This window comes from Etheostoma cragini, chromosome 11, assembly GCF_013103735.1.
Source record: "Etheostoma cragini isolate CJK2018 chromosome 11, CSU_Ecrag_1.0, whole genome shotgun sequence".
NCBI lineage: Eukaryota > Metazoa > Chordata > Actinopteri > Perciformes > Percidae > Etheostoma > Etheostoma cragini.
Genome location: NC_048417.1, coordinates 5,644,472 through 5,666,443, shown reverse-complemented (window position 1 = coordinate 5,666,443; position 21,972 = coordinate 5,644,472). Strand labels below are relative to the sequence as shown.

The window sequence follows — 21,972 nt, the reverse complement described above, 5'->3', positions numbered from 1 at the left end:
ATAGGATAGCTGAAGACATGAAGTGGGGGAGAGAGGGGAATGACATGTAGCAACGGGCTGAAGATTGGAGTCAAACCCACGGCCGCTGCGTTGGGGAGTAAACCTCTATAATATGGGGCGCGCTCTACCAGGTGAGCTACTCAGGCGCCAACACAACCAACACACAGCCTGGAAACTGCCCACTGCTCCTGTCTGCTTGCCTCTCCTGGGCTTTGTAACTCTTGACGTCTTGACAAGAGACACCAGGGGGAGAACAGAACAAAAAGAGAGCGAGACACACAGACACACATCACACTAGAATCGTAACAATGTGACAATTCCACAACTTAGCTTATGATATAGCTAATGTTCACTGTACTACCTTTGTCATTGTACTGTCATTCTTGCAACATAAGAAGAGATATATGTCTTGCAAAATACTATTTATTTCCATTCAATCTGTCAAATGCAACTCCAGGCTTTTACAGACTTACTTCATTACTTGAATCCTCAAAGAAATGTGAAAATGACAGATATCATCTTTGTTCAAATGTTTACATCTGTAAGTGTTTGAGTAATGAGCTGGTGGACTAAGTGTCTGATTGATTGATTGATTGATTGACAGGACCCGGCTCAGGAAGAGAGGAAAGCAGGAAGAGTATTGACCTGGGACAGCCTGACCTTACAATGCAGGATGACATCATCGATGAGGTAAGCTGTATAGAATAGTATGCATAAGATCAGAATGCTTACTTATGTGGTTTGCTTTTCAATAAATGGTATTTCACAAGCCTGCTGACAATTCAAATCTTATGCCAATATTATGAAGAAAAAAAATCTTTTTGGGGATTGGAGTGTTATTTTGTGTCTTTGGTGCTTCCGCACGCATACAAACTTGGGAAAAAAACCCATCCATGGTGTTTTGAGTGAGATGCGGGTTTCTGAATGTATCCTGCCTTCAGGGGGCAGCAGCAAAATGAATTTTAGACACTTCAAAGCATGTATATCAGTATATGCTACACTTAGAATTATTTAATCGCTTTTCCTTGCTGTCAGACAGCCCTTTCTAATGGGGAACTGAATTTATCTCTATTCTCTTCTAAGCCATCTGACCGCTTTGACAAAAACTGTCATTTTACCTCGCTGAACAGAAGTCATCATGGCATAGCTATCTTCTAATCTTATACATACTGGGAACCATATTCTCAGAAGCCGGAGCACTGCCACTTCTGCTACTTGAGCAGAGGGATTTGCTAGCAACACACGAGAAGCCCCGTGGTAAGGAGCAGAGAGGAACAACAGTGCTTTTCAGCTGTTGCGCTAATCACTCCGCCCAAGAAGTCTTTTATGTTATATCATGAGTTTTTTAAAGGAGTAAAAAGTACAATATTTCTCTCTGAGATGTAGTGAGTAGAAGTAGAAAGTGGCATGAAAAGAAGACTTAAGTAAAGGACCTAAAGTACCTCAAATTTGTACTGACGTACAGTACTTGGGTAAGTGTACTTAGTTACATTCCACCACTGCAAACTAATTTTTTGGTTAATCAAAAATGTTGGGGCAGAAAACCTCAACCAGGTGCTGCGGTCATTTTATGCATCTGAGTTTAGGTTCCTATTGATGCAGCTCCAACAGTAAAATCTAACACACTTTCATTTTTATTTTTTTTGCCAAAACTAAAGTCACAAATCATCCTGCTAACTTGCTCTACATTATCCCTTGCCTGTAATCGTGGTCAAAGATACTGTAAGTAATTACCAAACCCTGTTTTATGGTTGGTTATCTGATCTGTAAACAAAGCATGTGTAGTTAAAGCTATCTGTTCTACCCGGCCTAGGATGACCAGGTCACGGAGGTATGGAGGTTTATTAATAATACATTCACGTAATAGACAGTAATTTCCTCTTCCTGTTTGAATGAACACACTACCCACACATACATGAGAATTACTGGCAATATTAACTTCTGCTATCTAAATTCTTTGGATACTTTTCAGACTACTCATGTTGTTCAGGGGAAAACATTTGCTGTTTTTCCTAATTCCTTTCTTAAATTTAATTAATCTAAGAAGGAAGCAGGAACAGAGGACAAAAAGGAATCCTGGCGCATTGGTTTAATATAAGAAGTTGTGTTCAACAGATTAATTTAAACGCAAAGCTGTTTTTTTGATTTTGCTGCATTAGTTATATAATTTTTTTTTTTTTTTTAAACACAGGAAATAATTCTTCTTCAACACAGTATATCTTGGCAGTTTAGAATTGGTAAATGCGGCTTGAACTTTTTCCCCATAAGCCCATGTGAATTGGACAAACATGGAATTTGTGATTCATCACCACTTCCCCAAACTGCACAAAATGCAGCATGACTCAGCCTCATGCTGTTATGCGTTTCAAGTTTATTTAATGGAAATTGGACGTTTCCAAGATTTTTTTACCTGTTGTTTTTATTTGACAATTGGAAGCAAAGACTGATAAGAGCCAAGCAACTTTGTCCAATCAGGTGCATGTAGGGTTCATTATGACAACGTCTGACTCAAGGAGAGTGTTTGGACAGCCTGAAATTCTTTTATGATTAAGAGACGTTGGTATTGTAATTTTATTTAAACGGGGACTATAACAAGGTGGTTAAAAGGGATTTTTCATTTCTAACCCAGAATTCTGTCTTCTGTGTTCTTCAGAGATTCCTCAGTAAGGACGGTAACGTCCTCTCTAAGCCCCCCTCTGGGATGCAGAGCGGCGGGGAGGAGGAGCAGGACGAGGAGGCTCATACCCCTCTGCCCCCCCCCATGGAGATCATCAAGGACCCCTCAGCGCAGGACGACAAGGTGAGGCGGGGGGCGGGGTTACAAGATTCCTATGTAGACTGATAATGGCTTGGAGGTGTCAGCTTTAAATATCTTTCTTTATTTATTTTTAATTATTTCTTTATATATGTCCACTAACATCTATCAAAACGTTATGCTTCCTATGCTTTTCCCTAAAATGTTTTTTTAATTAATTTTTTTTTTTTAAATTTTTACGAATGATTCACCTTAATGTGTACATTTACATCATACTCGCTTCCAACATATCAGAGCCAAAGCAGCAAAGGCAGAAAATCCATGTTATGTTCTTTACAATTGAATTAAATGTCATACTGAGTGACTGACATGTGATATGAATTTTTAAAGTTTTAGAAAACAATTAGTTTTTTAGAAATGTCTCATTATACATTATCACTGGAAGGGTAGTATTCAACTTTAGTACTTGTTCAAAAGGGCAATCAAAATTGCAATGCTATCGAAATCCCAATACTTCTAGCAATAAATAAATTGCAATACAAATCAAATCGGCCCCTGTGTATATAGTGAAAGAATCCAATCAGGGCAGAAGCATACCGTCCCGTCCCTAATTCCTACTGATACACTTCACTTTTACCACTTTGTTTTTGGCAATTATTCTTGTTGTATAATTTGATATGTTTTACTTTTGTTTGGTATAAATCTTTCTGTGTGTCCACCTGCTGCTGTTCTCTGTTGGCTAACTGCTCCTTTTACTTCCACTGCCATTTTTTCCCCTTTTTTTTTTCCAATAACTCCTTTCTTTCTTCCACTGCCTGGTTTCTCCCTGCTCCTTCTGCTCTTTCTAACATGCTGTTGTTTTGCTCCTCCTCTCCTCTTCCTCTCTCAGTCTTCGTCCTTGCTAACGTCTCTGCAGTCGTCCTCTGAGGTTCCCAGCGCTGCAGAGCTGGTTAGCGCCATAGAAAAACTGGTTAAAACCAAGATGGTGAGTGTGTGTATGACTGTGTGCATATATGGTTCGTACACATGTACATACAAAACAAACGTTGTATCTTTACAATGGGCACAATCTGAATCAGATTGCTCACAGTCCAATTCTAGGTAAAATAAGAGTCAGAAAAGAGCGAGTCAATAAGGGCATAAAGTTACATGAAGTAACATAGCTGCAGTAAGAAATGAAAACGTCACGTAGAAGTAAAGTGAGATCAAGTTAAAAAAGTAAGATTAGGTTAAAAAGATTGTTTTGAAAACAATGGATTGTACCAATTCTGTTGTAGTGCCGTGTGAACATAAATTAAGTACCTCTAAAGAAGTTTTTTTTAAACTTTTCACGGTGTCAGAAGAACGGCCACATTTTTTGCTTTTCTACAATGCATTTAACGTGCATCTGAAGTAGAGCCCGGCCGATATAGGATTCTTAAGGCCAAAACGTTACATATATGTGATTATTTAAAAATCCAATATTCCGATATATCGGCCAATATACAGTATATAAAAAAATACTAAAAATTACACAAACAGATTTCCCTAATAGTTTTTTTAAGTTATTTATGTTTTTTCAATAAAATAATATAATAATAAATTGTCACAACGGAACAGAGGAACATCAAAAATAATATATATATAATATGATAGTCTGAAGACGTCCGGTGGATACATTGCTCTCTAGTCAAGAATCAGTTGAGATTTGGTGCTGATGTTATTCATTGTTTTAAATACTCATTTCCACTTCTACATGATTTGCAATTACTTAAATCAGAGGTGGGAGTTTGCTTCTGCAGAGTCCCGTTTTCCAACCAACACCGGTTGTTCTTTCTGGCTACTACAGACCACTCTGCTGCTGCTGCCCTCTGCTGTCATAAAGTAACCTCATTTTTCAGATGTTGTTAAGTTTTCTTTTTAACCTGGGGTTTTTGCTTATTGAGTGTCGTCGTTTATGTCGTAAAGCCCTATGATGCTGGTCCAAATGGTTGAAATAGACTTGATAGAAGGGAACTTCTGTGCTTTCCTGCATCTCAGGCAAGTCATTTTGTAAAAAGGGATGGATTTCTAACCCCTGACCTGCTCCTCTCTTCAGACTCTGGAACCAGGCGCGTACCCCGGCTTCTCCTCGCTCTCTCCACCAGAGCAAACCACACCTGTCCAGCCGCGAAACCCCGAACTGGAGCAGAGAGCCAAAGCTATGAGAGGACGGATGTGAGTACTGTAGTTCAACGTTTTTTACACCAAGGACCTCTTAGCTGAAAAAGAAACAGATCAGGGCCCCCTGTTACATGTATTGTATAAAATGAAGTTGCATATTAAACTGGGCATACTATAATGTGTGGATGGCCTAATGCCTCTATACAGTATGTACCTTTTTCAGTGCATAGAATACTAAGCAATTAGAATATTTGTTGGCATTATTTTATCAATCCTCTTTTAATGTTAAAGATACATGTAACACAGTAACGCCTCAGGATTAACCCTATCTTTGGATGGCTACCTTAGTCTTACTGGCCTATAGTTAAGGTGGTTACTATTATCAATCTGCTTTCTTTTAACAAATAGGCTGATTTATATTGGCAAATAATATCATGGATTCATGTTAAGACATTTTAATGTTTGTTCAATGTTCAAATGTAACAATTTGGAGCCTCCCCTGCTGTAGTCTTTCATCACTACTTTTTCTTGTACCACTGCTTCTAATTCAAGATCAAGAAATAGTACCTCTTCTAAAACTTTTGCTACCACAACTATCAGGTCACATTGTGTGCAGGTAAATCAGATTTTTAGCTGATGTTACACTCTTTTCTGTCCAGGTTTGTCCTGAACGAGCTGATTCAGACAGAGAAGGACTACGTGAAAGACCTGGGCATCGTGGTGGAGGTGAGACACCCACTTAGGGCTGCTAAGATTTTTGGATTCAATTCTTGGATTACAGACAGACCTTCCTTCACAGCGCTGCAGGGGAGGGTCTGGCTAGCCCATGCAACATTCCAGTATGGACGAAAAATGCATAGTATCCTGAAATAACTGGCCTTTAATAATAACACTCTGCCGGCCTCTATGGGAATTTTAACCTAGAGTTCTGTATACTTATCTCCCCTGTATTTTAAGAAAGAACATTTATTTATTCACGATAAATTAGTCATTCATAAAGAAAATCGGTGTCCTACAAAGGTTGGATTTTTCCTTTTTTTTTAAAATTAAGGCATTGGGATCAATTTCAGTTCTTTTTATTCCTCTCTGTAGTCCATTTTACCATGGGTGTGTAAACCTATGCAATCCACTGTATGTATTCTAAAACTGGAAAGTGGCAATGGTTCAACCGGGCAGAGGCCAGTGAATGTGCCTCGAGCCATGTGGTATGGAAGGGCAGCGAGACTTCGGTTGTCATCAATGACGTCATTTGTCTAAAATGTCACAAGCCTCAATATGGTCAACTTTGAGGATTTCTTGACTCTCCCAAGCCTCGGCACAGAATGTACATCAATAGTCAGTTTTTTATTACTAATTGAGCAAAACTCATCAGGGGATCTTAAACATGTCCATCTGTTGTGACCCGGCAGGTCTTCATGAAGAAGATCGAGGAGAAGGGCATCCCGGATGACATGAAAGGAAAAGACAAAATCGTCTTTGGGAACATCCACCAGATCTACGACTGGCACAGAGAGTAAGTTCAGCATTGGCTGGAGCTGGGCCCAAAGAGTTGTCTGCTGTACTGTTTGTATGTGCTCACTGATAACATCCCTCTTCTGTCTCTGTCAGTTTCTTTGTAGGAGAGCTGGAGAAATGTCTGGAAGACCACGAACTCCTAGCCGAACTCTTCATCAAACACGTGAGTTAGACACTATGTAAGAAAATGCCACATAAAATATTAAATGAAGTTAACTGTTCACACAATGCGGTAACATGAGCTGTTTAAATTAGCTTGATACATGGTTAAACGTAAGTTACTCCTACCAGTGTATCGCTCATGTGATTTCTTTCCATAGCAAATCCCCGCCAATCAGTCCCAAAATGTCCCAGTTAGAGAGGAAATGCCCTAAACATAGTCTTCGTGGATCTTTCTAATCCTTCCCTAAACAACCAAGCAGGCCTGCCTTGTTGGGCGATCCAAATTTTCTTTCAAACTTGCCATAGTGTGTTATGTTGCTTCATGGTTCCGGTTATTGTTTCCTCGATGCGAATGAGCCGCCATCAATGCAGACCACACACTGTGTGATGGTGATGCCTATGACTTATGTGCTATTACAATGTATTTGACATGATCTGCTGTCTGACTGTCTGACTGTGTGTGTGTGTGTATGTGTGTGTGTGTGTGTGTGTGTGTGTGTGTGTGTGTGTGTGTGTGTGTGTGTGTGTGTGTGTGTGTGTTACAGGAGAGAAGACTCCACATGTATGTGGTTTACTGTCAAAATAAGCCGAAGTCAGAGTACATCGTAGCAGAGTATGACACATATTTTGATGTAAGTGATGTTTTGACTCTTAGTAACTGTTAGCAGGTTTTAATTTGAAAATTTATCAAAACAAGAAAAGCTTGAAATTGAAATCTCTTAACCAATAGTCCTTTTGACACTTTGAGACTCTTTGCTCTATAGTTATATTTTTTCACTACTGTAGCTGTGTTATTGCATTAATGGAAGATTTTGAGAGTCTGTTTGATGTTATATTACCTTGTGATTATGATATTTAACTGACCAAATATATATTTTTTAAAAGCATGAATTTGACAAATTGATGATGAAAAAGCATTCTGGTGCTGGTGGCGTTTGTCTTCCAGGGAATCCAGCAGGACACCCAGTGCCGGTTGACCCTCAGTGACTTCCTCATCAAACCAATCCAGAGAATCACCAAATACCAGCTGCTACTCAAGGTAACATTTTGTCGCATTCGGATTAATTAGAGTAAAACTTATTGTCCACTTCAAATGCAAATGTAATAATTACAGAATTTATAAAAAACTGTTACTGTCATCTTTCACATGATACCTAATACTGTTACATGCAGTTTTGACTGCTTTGAAAATGTTTTCTGGAACCGTAAATAGAAGAAATGGTCCTAAAGTGTTTCAATTCACAATCTTTTACCTGAAGTCTATCATTTGTACTGTGCAAAAACAAACCTTCTCCCTCAGGTATCACTAACACCGTCCCAGCTAAAACAAATGTGAAAGGCTAAATAAATAAGTTAAATGATAGACTCGCTTTGCCAGACCTTCCTCCACAGCACTGTGGAGGAGGCCGTGGCTAGTCCACACAGCATCCCAGGATGGGGAAAAAAAACGTGCTTTGGTTTATCGGCATTTCTTTAAACCATTCATAAACAGTCTTGTGGAAAGTGTGAACGTTCAAAAGAAGTTTTAGTCGTGCAACAGAAAACTCTGATTGGACAGATAGTCTAGATAGCTGTCTGGATTTACCCTGCAGAGATCTGAGGACCAGGTAACCATAGTCCTCAGAAATTTAAGAGTTTAGAATGCCATGACAGAAAGGAAGTTAACAGATATCCGTTTGAAAAGAGTGAAATTTGGCGGATGTTTCGGAGGCACCGGAGCAATTCTGGAAGTGGAACATTTGGATTTAGATCAATTAACTGAAAACTTATTTGATATTTTGAACAGCTTTCAATCAGATCTTGAATTCCACAGGTTCTACAAGAAACTATGGTGTAAATATATATAACTGTTATTGTGTCATCTCCCACAGCACCTGTTTTGACAGCAAGCAAAGAGGACATCTTTATTAATCTGACACCTGTCTGTGTGACGTCCAGGATACAGTATTTAAACTGTAGGGAACTGAAACTTTACAGAGTGTTAAAATTGTGTCCATTCTCCTCAGGACTTCCTGAAGTACAGCTCAAAGGCAGGCATTGACTGTGAACAAATTGAGGTAAAAATTTAAAAAATGTAAATACTGAAATATCACACATCACATTAACAGCCCTGCCTGAAACCAGGATATTTTTTGTTGTTCAAGCAATAACATATGTATATAGGTGGATGGCTATTCATTGTCCAGCCTAAGATGTGTGTCATTCTCTCTGGCTTCTACAGAAAGCAGTTGATCTGATGTCTCAAGTCCCTAAACTGTGTAATGACATGATGAATTTGGGTCGGCTGCAGGGATACGAGGTTTGTTCACTTCCTGTTCTGCTGATTGAAAAAAGGGTGGCACAGAGCACAGGTAACGTGCCAGCAGAGTAAAGAAATGTATGATTGTGTCAGGTCTGCAAGAATTAGAAAAACTGACCAGTGAGCACTAAATCTACTTGTGTTGACCAATCTTAATCTCTCTGCAGGGCAAACTGACCAGTCAGGGCAAACTGCTGCAGCAGGAAACCTTCTTTGTAACAGAGCAGGACTCCGGCGTCCTGTCACGCTCTAAAGAACGTCGAGTTTTCCTCTTTGAGCAGATCGTCATCTTCAGTGAGCTGCTGAGGAAAGGCTCGTCCACGCCCGGATACCAGTTCAAGAAGAGCATCAAGGTACACAGAGGATGAGTTCCTTCGTTTTCTGGGGGATAAGATGAGATGCACATTTAAACAAAAACACTATCCACTTTTTTGACTTAGTAAATGACTGGTCTCGCATTGCTAGACCCTCCTCCACAGTGTTGCGGAGGAGGGTCTGGTGAGTCCACACAGCATTCTGGGATGGGAGAAAAACATGTTCTAGCCACAGTGGCTCTGCAAAATAGCCTTGGAAGGAACTTTGTATGGCCTTTTAATCGACAGGATAGCTTGAGGACAGAAAAGGGTAGCGGGAAGAGGGACGACATGCAGCAAAGTGCTGCGGGTCGGATTCGAACCCGGTCCGCTGCCAAGGCCTTAGCCTACATGGAGCGCACCCTCTACTGGGTGAGCTATAGGTTGCCCCAAAATTGTGTTAGGCATGTAAAAGAAAACTCATACTGGACAGATAGTCCAGCTAGCTGTCTGGATTTACCCTGCGGAGATCTGAGGAGGAGAACTATTGTCTTCATAAATCAACCACAGTTTAGAACGCCAACACACAGAAAGAGGAAGGGAACGGGCATCCGGTGAAAAATTAGGGACATGCGGCGGAATTTCCGGCGGCACCTGGACCATCCTGGTTTGATATAGACTAGTTAGTTACATGGAGTGTCACTTTTTTACACTATTGATCCTGCTACTAGTGTTTGTTTTCCTATTTTCAAAATCTAGTAATTTGTCGACTTGAATACAATAAATCTGTGATAAATGTACACCATAACCTGGGACATTCAACCCCCAAAACTGTGACACAATGTAGTCGTCTCCCCCCTCCCCCACACACACAACCAATAGATGAATATAGCATTCACCACCTTGGTCCCCTCCCTCACAGGTATCCTACCTGGGTCTGGAGGACAGCGCAGACAGCGATCCCTGTAAGTTTGTCTTGTCTTGTCGTGGCTCGTCGGAACGCCTCACCCTGCAGGCCGCCAACGTCGACATCAAGCAGGTCTGGGTCCGACACATCCAGGATGTCCTGGATGCGCAGAGCAACTTCCTGTCTGGTGAGAAAACACACATTCACACACACGCCCACACTATCACAAACACACAAAATATTCTCCTGTGAAGCACCACGCAAAGGACACGCCACCCGGACAGACTACAGTGTGAAAAGATGAGGTCCCTCTCAGCTCACTCAAACACTCACTTTCTCTGATTTCCAAAGTTCCATTCCATAATCCATACTCCATAATCTCCATTTTTGCTTTAAAAACTCATAAACCAGTAGCAATATTGTAAAGATATACCATTATGCTAGTATAGTAAAATATTTTACTGTTATAATTCCACACATCTTATTGGTCCATATTAGTTGTTTTCCATGTTTTTAGCAGTCTGAAATCTAAGATCTGGCTAATATTACACATTTAAACATTAAGTATAAATATGGATATGGATGTGTCAAACAATTATTTTAATTTGTGGTATTATTCAAGGTGTATCTAAAGGCCCTAGGCCACCTTACATGTAGTTTAATATGCAGCTCTATTGTATAGCCCTACATTATATGTAGTAAGGGGTCCCTGCTCTGTCTCTCTTTCAGCTGAGGGATCCTTGGCCCAAAAAATGTTAAACTCCTGCCCTAGTGTATTGCAAGCCTGGTGGACCACCTGGCCTAAGTTGCCCCCCACCAGGCGCCACTGGAAATTATTAATGTATTTATTTTTTTTAAACTACAGTTACAATGGGGTGGGGGCTCGGTTGGAAACTTAATAGTTGTCATTTTCTTTTTTTAAATTTTCAGTTAGCTTTTAGCACTGACTTAATGTAGAGCCCCAAAAAATCTGTCTTACAGCTTTTTTTAATTCTAAATTATGCATTTGCGTCCATGATTCTGTTATTACAGAAACTATTATGCGCTACGTCATTGCTGCCATCAGTCTGTGACTAGCCCCAGCTGGGCCCTCGAAAAAAGACAATTGCCAATGGGCCTAACAATTTTCTGGGGGAAACCCCGGTGTGATTGTAGCTCTCCAGTCTCCCATTGAGTACCAGAAGGAGAAGAGCGGAGCAGGCAGCAGCTCCTCGCTGACCAGAAACCGCTCGATCTCTGGGAGCCGGCCCAGTATGTCGTCTCACAGCCGCCCGTCTTCTGCGGTGGGGCTCGGGGACAAGGAGACGGAGAGAGGGAGGAGCCAGATGAAAGTGTCTACCTCCAACGGCGGTTCAACATGTTTTGACAGGGTGAGTTCCTCCAAACAGCCTGGACACTCGTGGGGGGGGGCTGACGGCTTGTTAGCTCTTTATCTGTTCCTATTTCTTAGTATATTTGTCTATTTTGTCAAGATAATGTTTCACAATTTCTCAAAAGTCACAACTGATAGGGTGTAGGGTTGGAGACAACTTAACTCCTCTTTATTTTCATTCATACTTGTTTTGAATATCTAGAACTGTGTAACTGCTGCAGACAGGTGGTAAACTAGGGCATGATGTACACTTTATTCCCCTTCAGGCTGTCAGTCTGTTACCTGTTCCCTGAAAGCCAAGGTTAAAATCTGGGCTACTGCAGGTGCAGCAGTATACTGCAGGTGCAGCAGCATACTGTGTGGGATTTATTTATATAACCCAACACACACACACCACACACACACACACACACACACACACACACAAACACACACACACACACACACACACACACACATACATATATATATATATATATATATATATATACACACACACACACACACACACACACACACACACACACACACACACCAAGCTCGCTCTTGCCTACTTTGCTGTCTACAGGAGGCCGCTCTATAATTTACATCTCTACTTCGAAGCACCTTGACCCTCCACTCAAGGGAGAAATCCACGAACAAGACTTTTAGGGTTTGGTAATCATAAGTTAGAATGACACTCAAATAAAATAGAACAAACACTATGTACTACATTCTTTAAGGCTATATAGTTAAGCTTTTAAACCTTTTAAGGCAACCTTTAAAAACGGCACCCCTTGTAGCCCCCAACCCTGCAGATAGGTTGGTTCTATTTTGTTGTTCTTTTTCCTAGGGGTGTGACGAGACACGAGATTTGTTTGCAAGAACCAGATGAAATCTTAACACTCCCATCCAACCTCACTGAAACTCTGGGATGCTTTAAGCAAAACGAAAAAAAGTGACAAAATTGTCCAAAAATATTTGCAAACAAGTCAAAAAATCTACAAAACCTTTTAAAAAAGGAATAAAAATTTCAGGAAGAAAAGCCCAGTTTTGATTATGGGGGGGGGGGGGGTTGTATCCCCTCCACCCTTGGAGAATTGCGCCTATGGCAGAAATCTCAGCAGAATATATATCAAACCCTTTGTGTTGTCCGCCGTGACTATTGCTATGAGATAGTTTTTTGTAATAGGAGATGTGACAAACTGGTTAGACTTTAAATCGTAGGACTACGTTGAACAAAAAGCCTGAAGACAATGCTGACACTATGATTGTAATTGTTCTCCCCAAACCCCCCACCCACCCACCTCCCGCTCCTGGCCTCCCTGTGCTCCCCCCTCAGGTTTGGGTCAGTTGTAATGGCGCCACACCCCACAGGACAGTTATCCAACCCACATAGACTCACCTTAACCTTGTCCTCAATTGTTCTCCTCCTCTCTTTGTCTGTCATTTCTTTTCTTTTGGTCTCCTCCTGCTCTCCTCCTCTTTGTTTTTTCTCCTCTTGTCCTCTTCTCTCTTTGCCGTCTCCCCCCGCATCAGGACATCGAAGGCGGCTGTAACGGCGTCTCCTCGACCATGTTGGTCTCGCAGGACTACTCGGCGCTCAAGGAGAACGAAATCTGCGTCAGTCAGGGAGAGACTGTCCAGATCCTGGCCACCAATCAGCAGAATATGTACCTTGTTTACCGGCCAGCCAACAGCCAATCGCCCGCCGCCGAGGGCTGGGTGCCGGGACACATTGTAGTCCCGCTCACAAAGTCCTTAAAAGACTCTTCTTCCACTTCCTCTTTCTCGGCGGCAGTGGCCGACGCCAACAACATCAAGTAAGTCACCCCCACCCAACCATTTCTTTACCTCCAGAAAGACTCACTTCTGGTTGGGCTCCAAACCAAGCACTCGGATTGGATAAGAGATTGATGTGACAAACTCTGTCTACCCAATTTTTTGTTGTTTTTTAAATCAGCTCCAATCCCCTAAGCCGTCACTACTCACTTCCTCTGCCCTCACCTCCTAACTCCTCCCTCCCTCCTTTTTTTGTATTTTAACTCGTGACTTTGTCTTTTTGTTCCTCGGAGGTAAAAAGGTACAGAACTGGTCTCTTTATCTGCTGCAGTGACAGATTAATTTCTGAGCCATTGTCACTTGACGACTCTGTGGCAACTACATGAAAATGGATTTCAGGCTTGCAACTGAACTAAAAAACACACACACACACACACACAAACTGACTGATATTTGTCTATGTAAACAAGTACTGAGGATTTATCTCACATAAACAGACTGGATAGAAAATCTTGTAACTTGTAGCTGGCTCTGGAAACCAGAGAGAGACACCCATTCACACTCATGTGGAGCTAAAACCGGACTCTTATTTCAGTTCCTAACACCCACTTTTTCTCGTTTTTTTTGTTGTTGTATGTGTGTGTATATATATTTTTTATTTTTAAGTTTTTTTGGAAAGAAAAAAACTCACCTGGGGCATTCAGGTGGACTCAGCCCTCGTTCTCCGCAGTGGAGAAGATATATGTTGTTGTCTGTGGCAATCTATACACAAATTTGTGTTTATTCCTCTTGTTGTTGTTGTTTTTCTGCCTTGTTAACTATTATTTAGTTTTACAGACGTTTGGAATTTGTTTCCTCGCTGTTTTGTTTATTATGTGGGTGGTTCACTGTACAAAGTTATTTTTTGTTTTTGGACTAAGGCTCTAGAACATTCCTGTTTAAAAAAAAAAAAAAAAGAAAAAATCCCTTTTGCACTATTTAAGATTAAAAAAAAAATGAATGAAGTCAGGCTGTGCAATATGTTGCGTTTAATGGCAACGGTCAGCATTGTATTGTTGGTAGTCTAATACTAATGATTCTAAATGTATTTTAAATATGTAAGATAAGCCTTTTTGGACTTGAGCATGAGGTAGCAAAGCGAGGTGAAGGTGAAGTTGTTTTGTTGTGCGTTAGGCTGAAGATGATTGTAGTTTTTAATATTTGTAAATAAACTACAGCAGCAAACGTTAAACTGAGCGGTCTGCCTGCTTCTCTTTGTGATATTATAAATGAGTTTTCTCTGTTTAAGATGATAGAGTGAGTGATTTAGGAGTGATTGAAGCTGTTCTAGAAAGAACAAGACGACACAAACTCACTGACTCTGCAATTCTTCAGGTTATATTTTAAGGTTATGTAAGCTCTACAGCGCACGTGTCAAACTCAAGGCCGCGGGCCAAATCCAGCCCCTCAGAAATGTTGATCCTGTTATCCTTGAGCCTAGTTGTGAGCCAAACCAATTGGACGTTTTTTCTTTAAAACTCTAAGATTCCCACAGAAACAGACATTTTTCATATTCAGGCTGGTAAACGGGTTGCTGTGAGCCGGCTGTGGAAGCCTGCTTTTTAAAAAAATCATAAAATGATTGTTTTGGTGGATTTGCTAAATCTACAAAGGCTGTTTTTTTGACTTTTTTAGTGCTTTATGTCGACCAAACTGTAAGTGAGACGGTACAGCAGTACAGTCAAGAATATTTTACATTTTTTGATTGAATAAAAGCATGTCAATAAACTGTACATGTCTGGCCCTCGATGTGATTCTCATTTTCCTGTGTGGCCCTTTAGTGAATTTGAGATTGACACTCCTGCTCTAGAGGATCCTTTTCAGGAAATTAGACTAAAAGTAAAAAAGGTTAAGCAGGGTTTTATTTTTTTACGAATGTATGACCATATAGTGTAACAGAACTGAAGGTTTGTTCACACTAGAGCAACAGGTATGCTATTATTGTGTGCACCTTTTCCTTGTATGTTTAATTTCAGCTTTTTGTATTTGTTATTGTAGTAACATTTCTTTTGACATTTTGTTTGTTTTTTACTAACCAACGGTTTGACACTCCACAAAAGGTAAAAACTTGAAATATACTAAATTCAAAACTTTTAAAACTGTTAGGAATGCAGAAACTGCTGCTTTTGGGTTGAATGTTTTGCAAACAAAAGCAATATATTTTCATGTATTTCATGTATCCGCTAATTTATGGAAGAGGATTTCGGCCACATGTGAAAAGATGTATTGAGTTTTTAGTTTAAAGTCAGAATTATAAAAATAAAAGATTTGAGAAAAGGAAAGTAACATTTTTTGTGGAAACAAATGCCTTTGTTGACTTCACCAGCTTTAGTAATCGGCCTGATTTCTCCGCTTATTTCTCATCCGTACCTAGAGCTGACAGGGGAGGTAGCAGTTCATTTTCACATTCATGACATAATACAAACTCCCATGGACCTAACATATTTCCAAACATTCAAGTAAAAACGTTTTTTGTATGGCAGGGCATCTTTAAACTTAAAGGACAATTTTTTAAGACTTTAAAAAAAAAAGTGAAATTTAAGAATAAAGTCAAAGACTTTGAAACTCAGGAATAAAATATATTTTTCCACATGTGTCCCTAGTCCTCTTCTGTACTAATTACAATGCTATATGTTCATGAATTTACAGGAAATATATGAGCAGTGACATTGGACGGAAAACTGCTTCCAACTATTGACCTGGTGGCAAAGAAGTGATTTATAGAATATTATTTGACACTTAGAAAAAAATAGTGAAAATTGGGAGGGATTCTTTTTATCCTAGGAAAGGAGTTTTTGCCATAATTTGCTTTACTCCTCACATACATAAACATAAATGAACATGAGTTATGATTCTACAAGAGACACACGTGGACAATTTGTGAAAATGTAAACAGTTGTTAGTGTCTGGTTGTGTTGGGAAGGTACAGTATGTTACTGCCTAATGTCTAATGTGTCTCTGTTGCTCTCTCCTCCAGTCTAACTTGATCCCTGTCTCAATAAAGTCAGACCAGGGGCCTTCTGTCACTCTGTCCTGCCTCTCCTGTATCTTAATGGACCAGAAGAGTCTGGCTGCAGCTTCAGGCAACACAACCCTATCAGGTCCCTCTGCTCCAACACATGAGGATGGACACATTCTTATTCTTTATTTTATAAAGGACAACACACATTAACATTTTTGTAAATGTGCCAGTGTTTGTCAGTTACTTTTCAATTAGCAGTCCTTTGGCCAGATGATTTTAGACCAGAGCACCAGGAAACAACAAGACATTAGTACAGGTTAAACTGTACTGACAGCTAACACCATAAAGACAGCTAAAGCGACAAATAAGCTCTCTCTGGAAGCCATGCCGAGCTACAGGAAGCAGTAAGACTTACACATCAACAGTATCCCTTTTCATGTACATTTACATTGTACATGCTGACAAACATTGATGCAACAGAGTGACACAATTTGATTAAATACTGCTCACAGGATGTACTAGGGATAATAATAATGAAAGTGAAATGGAGTAAGTTGTGTGCCTCCTTATGTTTATTTCCCTCGGCGCTGAATGCGCTTTCAATACACCGTTCTTTCTATTCTAGCCTATTTCTGCCTCTTAAAGTATTCTCATATCGTAAAAAAAACTTTGTAATTGTGATAGTATGTTGAAATTAGGAAGAATAAGTTTTTACGTTCAGTGTTACATTTCCAGACCATAAATTCTATTTATCAGTAAGTTTTTGCCAGGCTGTACTATGTTATTAGTAGCTAGTAAGCAGAGCTTAGTGTCCTTAACTAGCCCAGTATGATAACCATTGCTAGCATGATAGGCTACCAATTTGGTAAGATAACTGTCAGTCTGGTTTCAATTTGCATGTTTATACTGCTGAATAGTAAATATAAACTTAAAGTTCCCAGAATGAGCTTTTAAAGATTTAAGTAGGTAGCTAAAACTGACTGATTTTGTCAAGACTATGTATGACTACAATCAAGAGTTTTAAGCTCATTACGATTTATCAAACATAACAGTAATGAATACCTTTTTTTATTGCATTTCATTTAGCTTTCTAAATGGTACCTTTTAGAAAAGATGAAATTTAACGTAGAGTGGGACAGAATGGAAATTAAAGCAAAACTAGATATTCATTTCATAAAACAGACATCCTTCTAAATGTGCAGCAATCTTCCCAGCCACTCTTTATGGAGGGTTCTGTGAAAGTCTTGACCTGACGCCATGTTGCCTCTGCAGCCAGACTAAGCTGGACACGGCTGAGCTTCGCTCTGATTGGCTGGTTGATGTTTCTCGTTCCTGTACCGTACAGGAAGTCTCTGTCATGGAACACGCTGCGTGCCAGGAAGCGCGCTGAAGCCAAGGACTCCTTCCTCTCGGCGGGGGTCAGAGGTCAGGAGAATGGCCTCCTCCGTAAGTCCAAAGAAAGCTCAACCCCTCCCCCGCTCGCCTCCCCCGCCACCAGGGCGAAGGGCAAAGTGAGTAAAGCAGGCCCACGGCGCACGCTGGTGATGTCATGTGTGTGCCAAAACCCCTCACCTGCACTCTGCCCCTACTTGGTTTTTATTTTTCTTCTTAACCTGTGTGTGCGTGCGCGCATGTTTGTGTGCAAACACACACACACACACACACACACACAGTGGTTGATGTCTTTCTATTTGACTCCAGTGGTGGTTCTCAACCTGCAGAATTTAAACTGTTATTGACAGAGCTGCTGGATCAGTATGTTTTGTGTTTATGGATCAAGTTATGGGCAAAAGCATTGTGATGTGGCCAGCATAACCACAACTTCAGGTTCAGACATAACTTACTGTTAATAAGCAAACCACTTTTGTATTCAATGTAGCCAATATATATTTATTTATTTAGTTGGTTATGTATACAATGGTCTACATCCAATGACCTTGAGCTGCCACTTCTGGGATTGCGCCGTTGCCAACGGAAATTCTGCAGAATTTCACTCATTTAGGTCGCGTATCTGTTACCATCCTCTTTTTGTGTGTTTGCATTCTAAACTTAGGTAGATTTCTGAGGACTATGGTTAACTTCTCCTCAGATCTCTGGTAAATCCAGGCAGCTAGCCAGACTATCTGTCCAATCAGATTTTTCTGTTGCAACAACAAAAAACTTTTGAATGTACACATGCTCCACCAAACGAGTGTTCTATCCCGAGGCTATTTTTCAGCAATGCCTTTGCACCATGGGGCACTTAACCCCACCCAAGAAGATTGTGATTGGCTTAGAAAAATGTCACTAAACCAGAGCACGTTTTTCTCCCAACCCCCAATTCCAAGTGGACTAGCCAGACCCTCCTACGCAGCGCTGTGGAGGAAGGTCTGGCAAAGACTGTAGCATAGCTTAAGAAGATGCAGCCTGTTCTTATGAACCATTCATTCAAACAACACTCTACAAAAAAAGTTAAACACTGTTAAATCGTAAGCTTTCCACGTTTTTTTATGCTGTTTGCACCACACTGACGGGCAATGTATAAGAACGTGGCTGGCCACGTGGAGAGGTGGTCGTGGAGGATGGGTGGGCGTCAAACACGGGCCTTTCAAGCCAGGGAGTGGAGTTTACTTCCCAGGGAAAACTAAAGAGTTTTACCCAGGAAATGTGTTCCTTTGGAAGGTTTTTAATCCAAACCATGATCTTCTTCCTAATCTTAACAAGTCGTTTTGGTGCCTAATCTTAATTTTCGTCATGGCGAAATGCTCCCATTTTGTAGACTACATTTAACAGGGATGTCCGCCAAAACGAGCTTTAACTGTACCTAGGTCAAAGTCCCCCATTTTTGGCTACACATACCAAACATATCTACTAACTGCCTCTGATACGACCGACCTGTGACGGAGGAATCTCTGTAACGACTTAAATAACCAGCAACTGCTGCTCTGTGTCATGAAGCTTGTAGCCAGCCGGCGTCACGTGACAACCCGGCGTCAGTTGACCAGCCGCCCTCTCCAAATTGCATAGGATATCATACGTTATTGTGTGCATACATTTTCGTACAATATCATCATTACAATTGGATGGAGTTCATGCGAAGGTGTTGCAACTCCAAGCTGTTATATGCGGCAGAATTACTAGTAACAAGCTGCCTACAAGCTTGATGATCAGCCCTATTGAGATTGGTAGCTATTGGCGTACAACGCAAAGTTCACAAAGTAACTATTCACAAAGTAACTATCCAAAAGCTCAGACCGACTTTGCTATACACAGTAAAAGAAATGGACCATGTGACGCTGTACATTTCCACGGAGATGATTAAAGTCAATCAGAAGCACTTTTCCCCTGATGGCTGAGCGTTCCTGCGTAGCCTCCAACTGAGCTTGATGGCGTAGATGTGACGTGAGCAGCCTTTCTTCTGGTAGCTGTGCCAAGAGAAATCGCAATCATTCCTAATTTTGTAGAGTCTGAGAGCTTAGGTATGTATATTTAAATAAATAAAATAGGCACAGGCTAATTATTGCTAACTAAAATGCTAGTTAACATTAGTAATTAAACCTAAACAGCTACTATGCGAAGTTAAGTCGCGTGGTTATGACACAATCATTAGCCTATTTTTACAAAAAGTCTGCGTAACGTGGGGTCAAAAGTGGCGCCAAAATGAACGGCAGGTGATGGCTTTATGGTCGCTCGCTTACCTTCTTGGAATTTACTTAATTTTTTACATCCAACCCATCACAACAATGCCATTGCAGTGAATTGATTCCAGGTCAAAATGCTGTTATAAATGCTTGTGTGAACAGACCTTAAAGTTTAAGATGGCTGTCGGCAGATTAAACCAAGGTAAAGAAAATACAATAATCATGGAAATAAAATGACATTTTAAAATTGTTAAAAAAAATCTGAAAATATTCTGCGGTTGAGAACCATTAAAGAACAATGCAAATCTTGTTTTACCCCCCAAACCCTCAAATGCACTGATTTGAAAATAAAAGTCTGATTTCTTTTTGTGTTTTTGCGTTGTGATTTATTTCTCCCTCCTTTTGCACGGATAGAGGTAGATTTCATTGACCTTTTTGATTTAAGTTTGATTTTGTTTTTCCTCTCCTGTGCTAACCAGTGTTTCCTGTAGTGGATTAACATCATGGAGCTCACCAAAAAGTTTGTTTGTAGCTATGTAACATCATCCTGTAACAGTTTTTATAGATAAATGTGAATCCTCATGATTTTTACAGTCCTATTGGATGACTGAGATGTTGAGTTTGTGATGTTGCGTGGGTGACGTACAGTACAAAGTTTTAAGTCTTACCATGTGAAGAAAAACAGACTTTACATTACATGCATCTATATGCATGAACCTTTTTTTATCTGTATTGCTTATTAATGTATGAAGAACATTGATTACTTTTGCTCTTTTACTATCCACACTCAAAGGTTTTTTACATTCAGTAAATGGCAGTGGATAGCATTTAGTAAGACCTGCTGAGATCCACATACTATAAGAACTATGTGCAACTGTAAATGTCTGAAACAGATCAAGCTCAGATAATGGTGACGAGTTAGATGTACAGCATTACTATCCTTTAATACAGTGGTTCCCAAGCTTTTTTCAATAATGTACCCCCTTTGAACAGTTTTCTTTTTTTCTGCCATCTACCCCCTAACCAGCGCAAATAATTTTTACTATACTATACTAGATACAGAGGAACAATACAGTGATGTCAGCGATAGATTTACAACAGTGCTACAATGCTACTGAAAAAGGTGGGGGGAAAAAAATTGAAAAGTATTGTAGAAAATAGGGTCAAATAGTAACAAACACTTAGAAAAAGGAGACGCAAACGTCAAGAAAGCAATAAAGACTTTGAAAAAAAACAGAAGGAAGGCAAGGGGGAACAAGTAAAAAAAATCCAAAAAGTTTGAAAAAAGCAGAACAAAAAACTATAAAGAGCAAACTCAGACAGTAGAAAAACATAAGGAAGAATGGCAAGAATAGGTAAAAATGACAAAACTTTCAAAGAAAGTTGTAAAGTTTAAAAAACGGCCACAAAAACTTGAGAAAAAAAAACAGAAGTAATTACAGCCTTGTAACTAAAGAACATTTTGCAGAAAATGTTACATACCCCCTGCTGTCCTCCACAGTACCCCTAGGGGTACATGTACCCCCGTTAGAGAAACCATGCTTTCATTTGAAACTTAGAGGTGCTTCTGTGTTTTAATCTAGGGCTGCACAATATTAGGAAAATATGTGATATGCGAAATCCTGGTTGAATATGGTGATAGCAATACTATGTACACTGAAAATAAAAGGCACTACTTAAAAAGAATGACAAAAGCTCAGTTTTCTTCTGATATTTTCATTAAACTAAAATAAAAAATCAATATCTTTTGCAATATGTTCGAATTTTTACGATGTGTTTATTGTACCAGTTGATTTTCTAATGGCGATTTCAAAAAACAAATATATATATAATATATACAGATATGCAGATACATTGGGCAGCCCTAGTTTAACCGCTGTCCCTTTTATGTTTGACACCAAAAATGTAATAAACTACATAAATCCTACCTACTGCTTAGTAAAAAGTGAACATTTTAGACATTTAACATCCTAGACTGTAAGAAAAATGAATGGATTGTCTAGGACAATGTTTCAAAGCCAGGAACTTTGGTTTTCCTCTTGTGAGAAGCACTAGACACCATAGCTGACTGTAGGGTGAGACACTGGTCAGCCAAGAAAACCCTACCTCTCTTTCAGCAATAATATATATTAAGGAATGTTTAAT

General features: G+C 39.9%; 1 protein-coding gene across 5 annotated transcripts in view; it reads left to right on the top strand.

Moving 5' to 3' along the window:
* kalrna (kalirin RhoGEF kinase a) overlaps positions 1-21,972 on the top strand; it is a 105,702-nt gene that overhangs the window by 76,408 nt on the left and 7,322 nt on the right. For 3 of the 5 annotated variants that reach the window (XM_034885101.1, XM_034885102.1, XM_034885103.1), the window contains 16 exons: positions 605-690; positions 2,654-2,800; positions 3,645-3,740; positions 4,833-4,951; positions 5,557-5,623; positions 6,307-6,410; positions 6,506-6,575; positions 7,120-7,206; positions 7,521-7,613; positions 8,581-8,631; positions 8,796-8,873; positions 9,041-9,226; positions 10,089-10,260; positions 11,229-11,443; positions 12,964-13,247; positions 17,553-17,718. In XM_034885101.1, the coding sequence (XP_034740992.1) occupies positions 605-690; positions 2,654-2,800; positions 3,645-3,740; positions 4,833-4,951; positions 5,557-5,623; positions 6,307-6,410; positions 6,506-6,575; positions 7,120-7,206; positions 7,521-7,613; positions 8,581-8,631; positions 8,796-8,873; positions 9,041-9,226; positions 10,089-10,260; positions 11,229-11,443; positions 12,964-13,247; positions 17,553-17,718 (2,021 nt within the window). Of the gene's footprint in view, positions 1-604; positions 691-2,653; positions 2,801-3,644; positions 3,741-4,832; positions 4,952-5,556; positions 5,624-6,306; positions 6,411-6,505; positions 6,576-7,119; positions 7,207-7,520; positions 7,614-8,580; positions 8,632-8,795; positions 8,874-9,040; positions 9,227-10,088; positions 10,261-11,228; positions 11,444-12,963; positions 14,438-17,552; positions 17,719-21,972 lie in introns of those variants that run through there. The other 2 variants (XM_034885099.1, XM_034885100.1) reach the window with 2 other exon arrangements.